The sequence below is a fragment of the Aegilops tauschii genome, chromosome 5 (assembly GCF_002575655.3).
Source record: "Aegilops tauschii subsp. strangulata cultivar AL8/78 chromosome 5, Aet v6.0, whole genome shotgun sequence".
Taxonomy (NCBI): domain Eukaryota; kingdom Viridiplantae; phylum Streptophyta; class Magnoliopsida; order Poales; family Poaceae; genus Aegilops; species Aegilops tauschii.
The window spans coordinates 524,703,808-524,719,048 of NC_053039.3; the positions used below are offsets into that span (position 1 = coordinate 524,703,808).

At 49.4% G+C, this 15,241-nt stretch overlaps 3 protein-coding genes across 3 annotated transcripts; 2 read left to right on the forward strand and 1 right to left on the reverse strand.

Moving 5' to 3' along the window:
• The first annotated feature begins 513 nt into the window (after positions 1 to 513).
• On the forward strand, positions 514 to 4,382 carry LOC109735962 (cytochrome P450 CYP72A616). The gene is made up of 5 exons (XM_020295163.4): positions 514 to 973; positions 2,679 to 2,899; positions 2,980 to 3,224; positions 3,334 to 3,706; positions 3,784 to 4,382. Exons 1-5 carry the CDS (start codon positions 670 to 672, stop codon positions 4,210 to 4,212), a joined length of 1,572 nt encoding a protein of 523 aa, XP_020150752.1. The 5' UTR covers positions 514 to 669; the 3' UTR covers positions 4,213 to 4,382.
• Positions 4,383 to 6,167: 1,785 nt separating this feature from the next.
• On the reverse strand, positions 6,168 to 9,225 carry LOC109735971 (putrescine hydroxycinnamoyltransferase 1-like). The gene has a single exon (XM_073498344.1). The coding sequence runs from the start codon at positions 7,632 to 7,634 to the stop codon at positions 6,285 to 6,287; it is 1,350 nt and encodes a 449-aa protein (XP_073354445.1). The 5' UTR covers positions 7,635 to 9,225; the 3' UTR covers positions 6,168 to 6,284.
• A 2,198-nt stretch (positions 9,226 to 11,423) lies between these two features.
• Positions 11,424 to 12,851, forward strand: LOC109735969 (putative serpin-Z8). Its single transcript, XM_073499423.1, has one exon. The coding sequence runs from the start codon at positions 11,424 to 11,426 to the stop codon at positions 12,849 to 12,851; it is 1,428 nt and encodes a 475-aa protein (XP_073355524.1).
• The last annotated feature ends 2,390 nt before the right edge of the window (positions 12,852 to 15,241 follow it).

Genomic DNA, 15,241 nt, shown 5'->3' on the forward strand with positions numbered 1-15,241 from the left:
TCCGCCATCATCATTGCTCCACCGTCATTCCCAACCAGGGTTTTGCCACTGGAGGCCCCAACCCACACCGCCGCCGACCGTGCTGCTACCAGTCAAGGTCACCGCCACCATACGCCGCCTCAGTACGTCCCACTCACCCGTATATACACCTCACGCTCTACGTATGAAATGTTCAAGCCAGTTTTTTTTTTTGTCATTACTTCCAGGTCACCGCAAACGTAGAGGATCTGGATTAGACAATTCCGGTTGTAGATGCACTAAGGAATCCAAGGATGATTGAGTCATGACTACACGAGCTAGATGATGTGATGGCGGGGGACTTGAATTAGCCCGGGCCTGTGACGATGGCGACGGTCCATATGATGCTTTGGGTCTTGGGAGTATCCAGGGCATACAGAACCATCGCGGAAACATAGGCCAAAAATGTGGAGAGAACGAAACTACAACTGCACGAAAGCACGGGGAAGGGGGAACGAAAAGGTCACCACGATCTTTTACATGTACTAGCACTGAGCGGCGAGCAGGCGGAGCAGCCACCACTCGTACACAGAGTCACACACCCACTTGATCAGGGCGAGAGTGGAGAAACGTCAACCCCGTCCCCATCCGGCTGCTTGACTCCCGCCCGTTGCCCGCTTGCCCCCCGAACAGCGCCGCCGGCGGTCGAGCATGGCGACGAGCGTGACGGGATCGCCGGTTCCTTCTCCACGGGAGGTACTGTACGCGGTCGCGGCCGCGGCCATCGCGTGGTGCGCCGTGCGGGCGCTGGAGTGGGCGTGGTGGAGGCCCCGCCGCCTGGACCGGGCGCTGCGGTCGCAGGGCCTCCGCGGCACGGCGTACCGGCCGGTGGCCGGCGACGTGCAGCTGAGCCAGCGGCTCAACAAGGAGGCGAGGTCCCGGACCATGCCGCAGGGCTGCCACGACGTCGTGCCGCGGGCGATGCCGCTCCTCCACCAGGCCGCCAAGGAGCACGGTACGTGCTTCTTTACCTTCGAAACTTCTCTGGTCTCGTCACACGCTCGTCTTTGACTGGATTCATTTTGTTTGGGGTGCACGATGGTATTTAAGAGTTCAACTCAACTGTACTGCAAGCTCGCGTAACCGAATTAGAACAGCCAGAATTGCAGAGTACCTGGACATGCACGTGTAGATGATGTTTCTCTAAACACTTTTATATCTTATTAGCATTTTCTAGGTTCATATGATTTTGTTATGAATTTTTAAAGTAATGGTCTAACTACTTTCACCAAACAAAAGGGCATTCTTGCGACCTAAAATGCTTTTTAGAGGCAAATTTGAGCATAGTGAAAAATTAGAGGTAAATTTAAGAGTGGATGCAAATTAAGCGCAAAAATGTAATTGTCTCAACTTTTTACACTGCACGAACATTTTGAAATGTGTGGTTAATATTTTTGAAGTTTTAAATAAAGTACAACTTGAAACACACACACACACACACACACACACACACACACACACACACACACACACACATATATATATATATATATATATATATACATATACATATATCCAAAATTTAGGAAAAAAACTAAAAAAACCAAAACAAAAATAAAGTAATTTTTTCTCATGTGTGTCACATATACGAGGAGAGCAACCAACGCTAGTTTCCTTCTAGAGTACTTCGGCTGGAGCACCCCTATTTGAATTTTCTTTTTGAACAAATAGTACCCCTATTTGATGCACTGAGGTTGGGGCACATCTATTTCCCGCTAGTGGCAAGCACTTCTGAGTCTCACTCTCTAACGCTGTAACTGGGTCAGCCCAGTAAAACTGAAGCCACCTCATCGGCAAGCTATGTACTTCGTATCATGGAATCCAAACTCTTAGTTTTCAAACTAAATTATTATCTCTTTGAAGAACAATATTAGTTACAACTATTCATTACACGATACCATGACACTTATGTGTGGAACAAATGAGATAGTTTAATGTTCATGTATTTGTAAACAAAGATGTTCACGCATATAAGACAAATGCTCATGTACTTCTATAAAATGTATTGTGCACGAAAACAAGTGTTCATGTGTTGTAGAAAATGTTCACATATACAAAATTAATTTTTTTTCATGTTGAAAAGTAAAACGGCCACGTGTTAAAAAAAGTGTTCATGTAGCTTGTAAACAATAAAGTGAATTTGAAAAAGTTTGTTGTGTGTTTAAGAAAGAAAAAAATAAAATGCAAATAAATATGCAAGGTAAACGAAAAATAAAAATTAGTAAGTAAATGTTCATTATTTGGAAAAAAATCACACATTTTAAATATGTCAGTGTATTTTTAAAACAAAAAAAAATGAAAATAGGAACTTTTTTTGTTCAATGTGTATTTGAAAAATGTAACCAGGAATTTTTTAGCACTTATACATTAGTCTCCTGCACTCAACTAACGGATTGATGTACTCTCATATCCCCACTTAAAAAACAATAATCCTAGACGCACGGAGCAATACGGGCATCTCACGGGCATCTCAGCGCTAATCAATCTCTGCCCCCCCCCCCCCCCCCCCCCCCTTTTCATGAAGGTGGGCCCCGCCTCACTCCTAATCTCCAATAAAAAACTGCCAACCAAGCACAGTCCGTAACTAAAAATGGAATTGTGCATCCTTACAAAAAAAAATGCTAACCAGCTTCCCAGTGGTTGCCCAAATCATTTGACAGGTAAAATGTCCTTCACCTGGCTTGGACCGGTGCCTAGAGTGACCATCACCAAGCCTGAGCTGGTGCGCGAAGTTCTGTCCAACAAGTCCGGCCACTCAGAGAAGCTCAACCTCGGCCGACTCCAGAGGATGCTTCACAACGGCGTGGGTGGCCACGAGGGCGAGAAGTGGGCAAAGCACAGGAGGATCATCAACCCCGCCTTCCATCTGGAAAAGCTCAAGGTGATCTTATCGCTCTGTCTCTGAACTAGCAGACTGGTTCAGGGCTTCAGGCTGTAACAAATTTCGTGTTAAACTTTCAGCGCATGCTGCCGGCTTTCGCCGCGTGTAGCACGGAGCTGGTATGCCGATGGGAAGGTTTAGCCGCAGGGGATGCCCCGTGCGAGGTGGATGTTTGGCCCGAGATGCAGAGCCTGACGGGAGACGTCATCTCCCGCGCCGCGTTCGGCAGCAGCTACCTCGAAGGAAGGAGGATCTTCCAGCTTCAGCGGGAGCAGATCGAGCTCGCCATGTTTGCCATGAGCAAGATGCACATTCCTGGTTACTTGTGTGTTCCCTGTCGATTGCTCGCTCCTTTGAGTCTATACTTCCTAATTTACATTGCTCCAACAACTGCAGAGTGCAGACTGTACTGATGCATTTTTAATTTCGTGCAGGTTCTTGCCTACCAAAGCCAACCGAAGGATGAGGCAGATCGCCGCGGAGATCGGGAGGATCCTGAAAGGCATCATCGTCAAGAGGGAGAACGCCCTGAGAGCCGGCGAAGCCACGAGCGACGACCTTCTCGGGCTGCTGCTGGAGTCGAACATGGTGCACGGCAGGGGAGATGGCATCACGACCGACGACGTGGTCGGGGAGTGCAAGCTGTTCTACTTTGCTGGCATGGAGACCACGGCGGTGCTGCTCACGTGGACGATGGTCGTGCTCTGCATGCACCCGGAGTGGCAGGACCGTGCTAGGGAGGAGGTCACGCAGGTCTTCTCCGCCGGCACTACTCCAGATTACGATGGCTTAGGGCGCCTGAAAACCGTAAGTAGCAGCACCATCTTCGTCTTACCATGGTGCTAATGCTGCCTGCATCCCGTAAGCTGTGATCGCATTTGCAGGTGACCATGGTGCTTTACGAGGTGCTGCGGTTGTACACGCCGCTGACGGCGCTCCAGCGCAAGACGTGCAAGCCGATGGACCTCGGGGGCGTCAGGTACCCGGCGGGCGTGGTTCTCATGCTGCCGCTGCTGTGCGTCCACCACGACAAGGAGGTCTGGGGCGCGGATGCCGACGAGTTCAGGCCCGAGAGGTTCGCCGAGGGGATCTCCAAGGCGTCGGCGGATGCGCCGGCGTTCTTCCCGTTCGGGTGGGGCCCGCGGACTTGCGTCGGCCAGAGCTTCGCGCTGCTCGAGGCCAAGATGGGGCTCGCCATGATCCTGCGGCGCTTCTCCTTGGAGCTCTCGCCGTCCTACGCGCACGCGCCCTTCCCCGTCGGCATGCTGCAGCCAGAGCACGGCGCGCAAATCAGGCTCAAGAGGCTCCACTGAGATGCATATTACAAAATCGATAGGCTGTTCATTGTCAAAAATAAATCGGATTAGTTAAAACACATCTATATTTCGTCTATATACATCCGTATGTGATAGTCTATTTGAAATCTTTAAAAAAACTTTTATTTAAAAAAAGGAGGGAGTATAACATTGATTTTACACGAAAATTCTTGTGGGTATTTTTTTAATACTTGATTGTGTTATTTAAATGTGCAATAGTTAGGGCACATATAACTGAACTGTGTGGTTTTAACTCGTACTACCACATCTGGGTTTTCGTTTGTTTGAATTATTTAAATCGCTTACCATATGATGTGGTTACTATCTTCGTCCGGGTTTATAGAACCGTTTAGCAACAAAGCCATACGCTCTCTTATTAGGCCGCTTCCCTCGGTTGTCGTTCTATTTTTTTTTGAGCTACCTTGGTCCAGTGGATTCGGTCGGCCGGCCTATAATCCCGGACGGAGATAGTAACCTGTAACATCTTTTTTTTTTGCAACATCCCCTGTTTTCTGTAGATACAAAGGTCAATCAAAATAGATTTTTTTTGGAAAAAAGATTACCCTGGTCTCTGCATCTGGGCGATGCATGCGGCTATTTTATTGATTATTCACAGAGACCTTACAAAGTAGTATATCAGATGGTCTGAAACCATCATCTTAGCAACATCTGTCGCTACCTCTATCCATATAATGAAAGGGTGCCGATAGTACGAGCCTAATATCAAACAGACATCGCATAAATACCTAACATCTAAATCTAGAGGCCCCAACCAAGCCACATACTGGGTTTGGGGCACAAAACTGATCCGATGCACTCTCATGTATCGTCGCCGTCATCTTCCACCAATCCATTTTCAGAGCAAACTAACGCACCAACCTTGCCAGGCTTCTCTGCCATCGACGCCACCATGACGTCAGACAGCATCCTCCTCCTGCCTGAGTCCATCTCCAAATATCGAACGCCGAGTCTCCACAGCACCACGCCGCCGAGATCCGTCGCCAACATGTGTAAGATGAAGCACCGCTCCACCAAAGAAGCCGTCCTCCGGTCCCTCGAGCCAGTGTGCACCTCCGAAAATGACGTCCCCAAGGGGGAAAGGACACCAGAGAGCCGTCATCATCCGACCTACTGGTCTAGAGTTTTCCCCGGAGGTAGCAGAGAGTGGCCTTGAACTTCTCCACGACGATGCCTTCAGGAAGGGAACGACGCAGACAGCGCCGCCCCCGCCGGCCTTGGCAATAGTTGATGGCAGGTTTTCACCCAGATCTGTTCGAAGAACCTCCATCTCTCGTGCACGGACCGCCGCCATCCCTGTCGGGATCAGGACGATCCAGGCCGCCGCTGCCAGATCCCAACAACGAGAAGCCCCCATCAAGACCCGCCGGCTGAACCCGGGGAGGCCAAGCCCGCGCCCGCAGGACCAGATCCGCGCTGGATCCGTGCCCGCGCCGCCGCCCCGGAACCAACCCCACGCGCGCAGCCGCCATAGCCTGGTCGTCCGCCCGCATCGCCGTCTGGGCGCCGAGCCGCCCGACTCGTCTGCCCTGCATGAACGCCACTCCTCCGCCATGCCGCCGCATCTCGCGCTGCAGCCATGCGCTGGAAGGAGAGAGAGGCCCCGCCTCCACCGCCGCGCACCGGGCTTTTCCCAGCGGTTCTGACGACGGCGAGAGGAAGGGAGGTCGTAGGAGGCGGCCGCGGGATGTAGGTTAAGGGTTCCCCGACGCCGCCCGCGAGAGCGACGCGCCTCCTACGACCAGGCAGAGAAACAAAAATAAGTTGCATGATCACAAGAGTTTCTATACCTGCAAGCAAAAAGGAATCGTTAAGATAAACGGAATACAACACGCTTTCAACAGGCTGAAAGACAATTTCTATTCTTGTTGCATGCTACTTTTGCCGTATTCTCCTGTAATGGCCGTATGGTTACGCTAATGAAACCAGGAATCTTTTGCTAATGTCAAAATTAATTATTTGTATAATTACAGTACAATTTCGCATGTAATCTCTCTGTTGAACACCTCAGCGTCACGACCGGCGCCATTCATGTCAGGCGCTGCCTAGAGCTAGAACTTGGCATATAGCAGGCGTTGGAAGTCGCTGAGGATCGCGGCCTCCGTACAGATGACGACGTGCACGCTGCCGGCGCCCTGCCCGCCGTCCATCAGGTAGACGAACCCGGCGCGCTCTGCCTCGGCGCGCAGCATCGCCAGCGGCTTCCCCCACCCGAAGTCCGCGTCGTACACCGGCATGCCCAGCCAGCTGATTACCCTCAGCTCCGTCTCCGCCATGCGGCCCGGCGCTGGCTTGCTGTCCGCCTCCGCGGTCAGCTCGAAGTAGTCGATCGCCGAGCGCACCAGCTCGTCGTCCATCCGGCGGACGGCGCCCCTGATGCGGCTGGCCGTGGAGGCGAGGCCATCCGAGGAGGCGACGTCCCGGACCTGGCCCGCGGCGCCCAGCCAGATGATCCCGTTGCCGAAGTAGCCTGCAGGGAGCGGCGGCCTCAGGCTGCGCCGGACGCTGGCCGGGAAGGTGAGGCGGGTCGTGGCTTCCGGCGGCAGCCTGCGCGCGACGCACACGCACCGCCACACGTGGGCGCTCACGGCGCAGAACGTGCTGACGCGCCCGCCGTCGCCGCTGATGCACGCACTCTTGAGAGCGGCGACCTGGTCCTTGGAGATGTCGAAAGCCTCGCTGACGACGGGCCCCGCCGACGGCTCGGTGGAGAGGTTCAGCTTGGGGCAGAAGACGGTGAGCGCGTCCGGGTGGACGAAGGGCGGGGAGCGCGCGCGGAGGAGGGTGCGGTCGTGGAACTGGGGCTCTAGCGCCGCCACTGCCGCGTCATCGTCCCGGGAGAAGGCGGACCAAGTCTGGAAGAAGTGGAAGGCGCTGATGGCGTCGGCGGCGACGTGGTGCAGCGCGGTCCCTAGTGCCACCCCGCCGCACTTCAAGAAGCTGACCTGGACGGCGCACATGACGGGAGGCGAGTAATCGTCGACGCGGGGAACAAAGAGCCTCCTTAGCTCCGGCGACGGCTTGAAGGTGCTGAAGTCGTCGACGGCGAGGTCCGAGCGCGCGACGACAAAGAGCGCGCCCTGACCGGCGCAGTCTATGACCAACCTGCCGTCACGGCTGCCGACGCCGAGACGGCCGGCCAGGGGGTAGAAGGCCACCAGAGCCTTGGCCATCGCCGCCTTGAGCCTCGCCACGTCAAAGAAGTCGCCGGACTCGGAGCGGTAGAAGTAGACGGTGGGGGTGTGGCCTCTGTTGACGAGCATGAGGTCGAGCGGGGAGAGCCAGAGGCCGTGCCTAGGCGTCTGCTCGCTGGGTGCCACCATGCACGACTCCACCACCTTCACCTCCTGCACCACGGCACCACTTCTCCTTTTCTTTTCCTTTGATAGCACCGCACCCATTTTAATTTCTCCTGCTGATTGAGCTGAGGTGAGGTCGAGCGAAGAGGAGATGTGGAGCTTCTTCCCTTTTGTAGTCTACTAGGAACAGCGCACACAGTCCAGTGATCACTTCCATTAATCAAAGGATTAGCCAGCCCATGGAGTGCAGTATCGAGCTTCAAATTCCTGAAGTTCTTGCAAAGAGAATCCGATGCTCGATTGAAATATTTCTAGAGAAAGGAGCATCGCTTGCTTGCCGGAGAATCAGATGCTCGAATTGAATGCTAGTAATGGAACTAAAGCAGGGGTATCCTCTGCAATTGCAAGAAGAGGGTCCATTGACTATCATGATATATACAAGAAATGCTTATTATTACAGCAATTTTTTTCTGGGAACAAAACGAAATTATATAGCCAATTTGGGCCAGTCAATTTGTTGCCCGTTGATTCTCGCTATGAGATTCGTGCTATGTAATTTTTTTCCTGGGCTGTTCTATGAGCTGGTTTGGGCTATTTGTTTGGGTTAGTCGAATTGCTATTGGACTGAAGCCCATTACCTGTACCTCTCAGCCCCCTTTTTTCCCTTTGTTTTTTTCTTTCTGTTTTCTTTTTGTTTTTGTGTGTTTCTCCTTTTCTTTTTCATTATTAGTTGGTTTTTTGGTAATTTTTATTATATGTTCGGTGAGTATAAATGTATACACACAAATACTATGCAATATGTGCAAAGTTAAATTATTATATGATTGTATTTGCATACTACAAAAGTGTAATTTCAGTGCAAAGTTGTGTGCAAGACTTTTTAAAAATTTTCAATATCTTTATTCTTAAAGAGTAATAATACCTATGGCACAAATTCATTGTTTCTTATACAACTTACTTTATTATTTTAATTTTGATTTAGCTATTATTTTGTTTTATTCCTTCTTTAAGGGTAATATCCATGCCACTAATTCGTTCATTCTTAAAAATAATTATTTTTGTAAAAAATTTCACTATTATTTGCTTATTCTTGCATATTTTTGAAAAAAAACCCGTAACTTTTGTGTATATCATGTGCACATTTTGTCATTGTTTGTTTTAGTTATCTTTTCATTTCCTTTATTCTTAAAGTGCAATACCAATGCCACCAATTCATTCATCCTTAGAAAAACTCATTATTTGGATTTTTAGTTTTTATTTTATTTCTTTCTTCCTAAAGGATAATACTCGCAACTGGGCGATGATGACCTTCTGATCATACCCGGCACGCATGCGAGTGTCCTCGAGGTCGAACCCAACCACCTCGTAGTTGTCCTCACTTAGAAACCGCTCAAACATGGTGATGATGCGGTTCACCGACCATGGCTCGTTGGTGTACACCACTGTGAGGCCGGTGGTGCTGTAGGACCTCATGGTGAACTGTGCGTATGTCTTTACGAATATTTCAACTTGTTTTGACTTTCTGGCCAACTTATTATGGTTGTGTGTGCAACTTTCTAGTACTACATGGTGGAGGATGAGAACAAAGGGGACCACCGCCTCACTGACATGGCTCAAAGCCAAAAAAAAGTGCAACTTCGGCTTATTTCTCAACCAACACTAGCATTGGTTGTTAGGAACTCCTACTATTCCAGAAAAAAAGTGAGCCATCATATCACTTTCTGTGCAACTCTAACTACTGCAGTTGCCAATAAATGTGACTATGAATGAATCAACTTGTGCATACCTTCTCTAGCCAACTTTGTATAACCATGTGTGCAACGTTCCGGTACAACTTCAACATGTGCTAGTTCTATGACCATTTTTAGTATGACTGTGTGCACAATAAACATGCTTGTATTTTGCTGAGGAGAGTGTGGTCACCTCGACCACCCACTTTAATTTCTCCAAGGAGAGAGTGCTGCCTTGACCGTCATCTTGGATCAAGCCCCCGATGACCAACGCCTCTTGCCGACTTGTGGGCCTATGTGCGTCGCCCCGGCCAGATGCCACCTGACGTCCCAAATGCAATGCAGGAGATTGTGTGGCCAGGAGGTCATGCGTTGGACACGCCTGAATTGTGTAGTTGCACGGATTAGAATTTGGAAAAAGAAAAATTACATGGGTTTTGCTTGTCACGTTGATGATCGGATGCTAAGGGAGGTGGACTCTATCACAAGCTCAACATTTTGTGAATGATATCGTAAATTTTGCATAGATGAAACTGGACAATATATTAACGATGGCCATATAATACTTTGGTTGTGAATATAATATAATATGTATAAAGGTTTATCCAAAAAATCAGTATAGGCGAGGGAGCTTTGAGTGGCACCAAATAGAATCAAAGGTACGTAATATTAATTCGGAAATACTAACGCCCACACGTATGGGCGTTTGCATCTCGTCCACACGCATGGATCAACGTCGGTTTGAGTTTGCACGAATCTTGGCATGTTTTGCCAGAGCTTTTATGCCACGTAGGATTGGGCTGGTGTGTGGCATTCATCCGGTCGCCCACACGTCCGTTTTCACACGCGAAGGTGCTGGTGTGTGGGTGTTTAGCAGTTCACCCACACACCAGTTTTCAACGCACGCAGAGGGGCTGGTGTGTGGGCGTTTATCAGTTCGCCCACACGCCCGTCTCCTCTCCCACACCCAAAGCTATCAGTTGCCATGTCTTTTGCAGGGTACATGGCAACTGCCCTAATATGCTTAAGCAGATAACAACTCTCTCTTTACCCAAACGTGTTATTTTACCATGTCTTTTTGTAGTGCTACATGGCAACTGCCTAGTGTTTAGTAGAGGCAACTCCTAAAGATACCACCGCGCCCACACGCCCGTCTCCTCTCCCACACCCAAAGCTGTCAATTGCCATGTGTTTTTGCAGGGTACATGGCAACTGCCCCTAGTGTGCTTGTAAGCAGATGGTAACTCTCTCTTTACCCGAACATATTATTTTGCCATGTCTTTTTGTAGTGCTACATGGCAACTGTCTAGTGTTAGTAGGTGACAACTCTTAAGTTTTCAAATCATGGCAACTGTAGTAGACCAGACCACACATGGCAACAGCTGCATCTGGCACTTGACCTGAGATGGCAACTGCAGTTGAGCAACCATGACAACTGTAGTTGTCCGACATGGCAACTGTAGTTCAGCAACATGGCAACTGCAGTTAAACGAATATGGAAGAGGGTCCGGACCATGGCAACTGCGGGGACGCGTGGTAGCGTGCGGGACCATGAGGTAGGAGGCCTGACGTACGGGCGTGTGGGCGTTATCCATTTTGCCCACACGTAGCGTGTGGAAGGGATCGCGAGGCAAAAAAAGAGGCGTGTAGACATTACTTGTTTTGCCCACACATAGGCGTGTGGGCTGGTTCTCTTAGAGACCATACAAAACGTGTGGCCAAACCTCTTAACACCCACACATGTGGGCGTTATAGGGAAATGCGATGGTGTTTTTTTAAAGAAATTACAAAGATAATAAATGAAGGAAGTTACAAAACTGGGCCGTAGAGGAGATCGAGGGAGGCCGAATAAGCCCAAACTGGCTAACTCAAACTAGCTCATTATTGGCAATAAAGAAGGATTTTTTTCAAAAAAAATCCAATAAAAAAGGAATGTCTAAAAAAAAGCAATGAAATAGGAAACCGGCGTTTGCTCCTAAAAAAACGAAACCGACGTTATAACTCCAAATCCAAATCCAAATCAGATCGGAGGCCGGTGGGCCTCCATATATAGGAGTATACGAGATCAATCAAAAAGCAAGCAAGAAAAGTCGCCACGAAGGCACCAACGATGAAACCACGAAGCAAAAAAAGCGCGGCTTTGATGGATCCAGCGACGACGATGGCCCGGCCGCGCCAGAAGTCGCGGCAGTCCGGCTCTGGCCTGGCTCGTCCGCGCAAGAAGTCGCGGCAGTCCGGCTCTGCTCGTGTTGGGCAACCGAAACAGAGGGATGCACTCAAGGAGCAGATGTTACCTGCTAGAGGATATGAGTTGCCGGTGACCAAAAACCCGTCGGTGCAGTTCGATGTAGTAGGGCCGACGGGACATCCTGGCTCCAGCAGCCTGGCAGCGCTCGCCGTCGGGCTCGCGAGGCGCCTTGCCGATGGGAGCGCGGACGACAACCTAGTCTTCTCGCCGCTGTCCATCTACACCGCTCTGGCGCTCCTGGCCGCGGGCGCCCGGGATGCCACACTGGACGAGATCCTCGGCGTGCTCGGCGCACGGTCGCGCAGCGAGCTCGAGAACTTCGTGTCACACATGGCGGCGGACGCACTCCAAGACAGGTCCGCCTCGGGCGGCCCCTGCATAGCATTCGCGTGTGGCATCTGGAGCGACCTGACGCGGCGTCTGAAGCCGGCCTTCCGTGAGGCCGTCGTGGGCACGTACAAGGCCGAGGCCAGCACCGTCGACTTCCGCGGCGCTCCGGAGGCGTCACGGAAGCAGATCAACGCGTGGGCGGCTCAGGTGACGAGGAACCTCATCGACTCGGTCCTCCCGGCGGGGTCGATAAGCCGGGCGACCCAGGTCGTGCTCGGCAACGCCATGTACTTCAAGGGCAAGTGGCAGGACCAGCCGTTCGACAAGAGGTACACCGCACACAAGCCCTTCCACCGGCTCGACCACAGCCAGGTCGACGTGCCCTTCATGCAGAGCTGGAAGTCACAGTTCGTCGCCGTGCACGACGGGTTCAAGGTACTCATGCTCCAGTACAAGATGGCGGCGCCAAATTACCAGGAACAGGCGCCCTCTAACTCTGATCGTTGCGGGTATACGCAGTTCTCGATGTGCATCTTCCTCCCGGACGCTCACGATGGCCTGCTGGGGCTTCTGGACACGATAGCGTCCCGGCCTGGGTTCTTGCAGGACCACCTGCCGCGGCAGCGGATCGCCCTCGGCGAGTTTCGGGTGCCAAAGTTCAAGCTGTCCTTCCACAGCAGCGTCGTCGCCATCCTCAAGAAGCTGGGGCTCGCGCTGCCATTCTGCCTGGAAGGCGACCTATCTGACATGGTGGAGGACGACGGCTCTGGCTTGCCGATTGTAGTGGAGGATGTCATCCACAAGGCCGTCGTCGAGGTAAACGAGGAAGGTACTGAAGCCGCCGCCGCTACTATGGTCAGGAAGGGTATTGGATGCGCACCAAGGGGGAGGAGGCCGCCGCCTCCAGAAGTGGATTTCATTGCCGATCATCCGTTTGCTTACTACATGGTGGAGGAGGCGACCGGCGCAGTTGTCTTTGCGGGGCATGTCCTCGACCCCTCCAAGGAGTAATAAATAGCTAGCTGTTGGGTTCAACGAATACATTCTATTTTCCTAATTTTGATTTCAGAACTGCTTTTTATACGAGCGCTACTTGTGCTATGATGAATTTATACGGATGAATATTTATCACCTCATGAAAATCTGCTTTGTGCTTTCTTGAAGTGTAATTGTTCGTGTGAGTTTTATTGGTTTGTTAAGCTGTTTAGCAACTAGTAATATTTTAGCTAAAATTACCATAGTTTCAGTTTTCTTTAGCTCTGTCCTCCTACAGATTTATGGTTACTGTCCAGAGTCCAGATGCAGAATTTTTCGTGCGTAGCCGTAGCTGACTTGTGAGATTAACCAAAACAAAGAACTGCTCATAGAAACCTGCAAACGATCCTGGAAAATAGCAATGAGATGTGCAGTTTTTGTTTAGCCACTTCACATTTTATATTTTCAGTAGGCGGCTCGTGATTGTATTATTACTTGGTTGAGAGCAATTTTTCGTGTGAGATCCGGATTGTTTAGTAGAGTAATTACTTCCGCCTTTTTTTGGCGTAAATATATTTTTTGCTTGAAGTGTGAGATCAGTTATGCAAGTGAGTTATAGTTCAACGATTTTGTCAGAATTGACGCCTGCAGGGGGCAGCATGTGTGTCGTTAGAGAGTTTGTTTTCACCTGCTCATTTTTGTGAAGGTTCAGTCATTGATGTGTACGGATGTTTTTGTTGAGGTAGCACTGGGAGGGGGCCGTGTTCTTCTCCCAGGAATGTTTATGTTTCTTACACTTATTTTACGCTCGAGGCAATTACTGTTGTTTTCGTATGTGAGTGCACACAGATCATTTTTTTTTCTGCAGCTACTCGAACACAAAACCTTTTTTTTTTCATTTTCATCTTTTGAGGCTGAAGATGAATGAAAGCTAATGACCATAAGCCTGAAACTCTAATTCCTGTTGAGACAAGCTACAGGCTTTTATGAATTGGTCAGGTCTGAAATTTTTAGTTGGGTAGACATAGCTATCTTCAGTTTTTTTTTCATCTTTCTTTCTTCGGTAGGTCTAAGCCGTTGTCTTTTTCGATCTTTCTTAAGTCTATATTAACTCAGTCTTTAAGTTTGCACCATTCTTCAGTCTATCAATCCTCGGAGTTTAGTTATCTATTAGTCTTTAGACCTTCAGTTTTATTTTCCTCTATGTTCTCACTCTGTGTTTTTCTTTGTTCCTCGGTCTACCAATTTTATTAAATTCTCTTCATTTATTTAGTTCATCATCAGTCAATCAAAAGTAATGTTTGTCCGTTTTACCTTGTGTTGACTTTCTTACCAACTTAGTATGGTTGTGTGTGCAACTTTATAGTACTACATGGTGGAGAATGAGAACAAAGGGGCGTGCAACACCACCACCTCGCTGACATGGCTCAAAGGCAAAAAAAAGTTATGTAACTTCTGCTTATTTCTCAGCCAACACTAGCAGTGGTTGTTTGAAACTCCTACTACTATTCCATACAAATACAACAAAAAGAGTGGGCCATCATACCACTCTCTGTGCAACTCTAACTACTGCAGTTGCCAACAAATGTGACTACGAATGAATCAGCTTGTGCATACCTTCTCTTGCCAACTTTGTATAACCATGGGTGGTGCATCTTTCCGGTACAACTTCAACATGTGCTAAATTATACGACCAACTTATTATGACTATGTGCACAATAAACATGCTTGTATTTCGCTGAGGAGAGTGTTGTCGCCTCGACCACCCACTTCAATTTCGCCGAGAGAGTACTACCTCGACTGTCAGTTTGGATTTTGCCGGGAAAGAGAGCGGCTGCTTCCAACTTCGTTTGGATTTCGCTGAAGCGAGCATCACCTCCATTGCCCGTGGATGGAGGGAGAGAAAAGAGGACGACCTCCGCGACATAAATATATTGGTGGAAACATATAGTGAGATTTGCTAACGAACATGTTGATGCTGCAAGGACCATATTTCATTATCCCTTCTCGGACTGAATCGTGGCTGGTGCATCCACCTCCCGCATCGAATGCTCATAGGACCACATGTGCCATCATAAACCTCTTTTTCTTTTAGTTATGTTTAATCAAGGTAGTAAAAAATAGAGGGGAGGAAAACACGGCGGGGTACAATGTTCATATGATTGTGAGCAAATATGATTGCTTGGCTGGATTGACGCCGCCGCCACCATCTTTCACGATGCCTCCACCAAATCTGCCAAGTCTGACATCTATCGAGTTGTGAAACCCTCGCCCTGAAATATACCGTTATATCGTAGTTGTCACTTTTAAAGGTTACATTGACCTTATCCATGCTACCTAATCGTCTGTTTGTTTCATGTACATGCATTGCCACCGGTAGCAACGCACGGGTATTTTCCTAGTTGATGCAAAGATACGTAATAATT

Coding starts and splice junctions, on each gene's coding strand:
- LOC109735969 (XM_073499423.1), top strand. CDS start 11,424: ATGGCCCGGCCGCGCCAGAAGTCGCGGCAGTCCGGCTCTGGCCTGGCT.
- LOC109735971 (XM_073498344.1), bottom strand. CDS start 7,634: ATGGGTGCGGTGCTATCAAAGGAAAAGAAAAGGAGAAGTGGTGCCGTG.
- LOC109735962 (XM_020295163.4), top strand. CDS start 670: ATGGCGACGAGCGTGACGGGATCGCCGGTTCCTTCTCCACGGGAGGTA. Junction 2,900..2,979: donor TCCATCTGGAAAAGCTCAAG/GTGATCTTATCG, acceptor TTAAACTTTCAG/CGCATGCTGCCGGCTTTCGC. Junction 3,707..3,783: donor GCTTAGGGCGCCTGAAAACC/GTAAGTAGCAGC, acceptor TCGCATTTGCAG/GTGACCATGGTGCTTTACGA.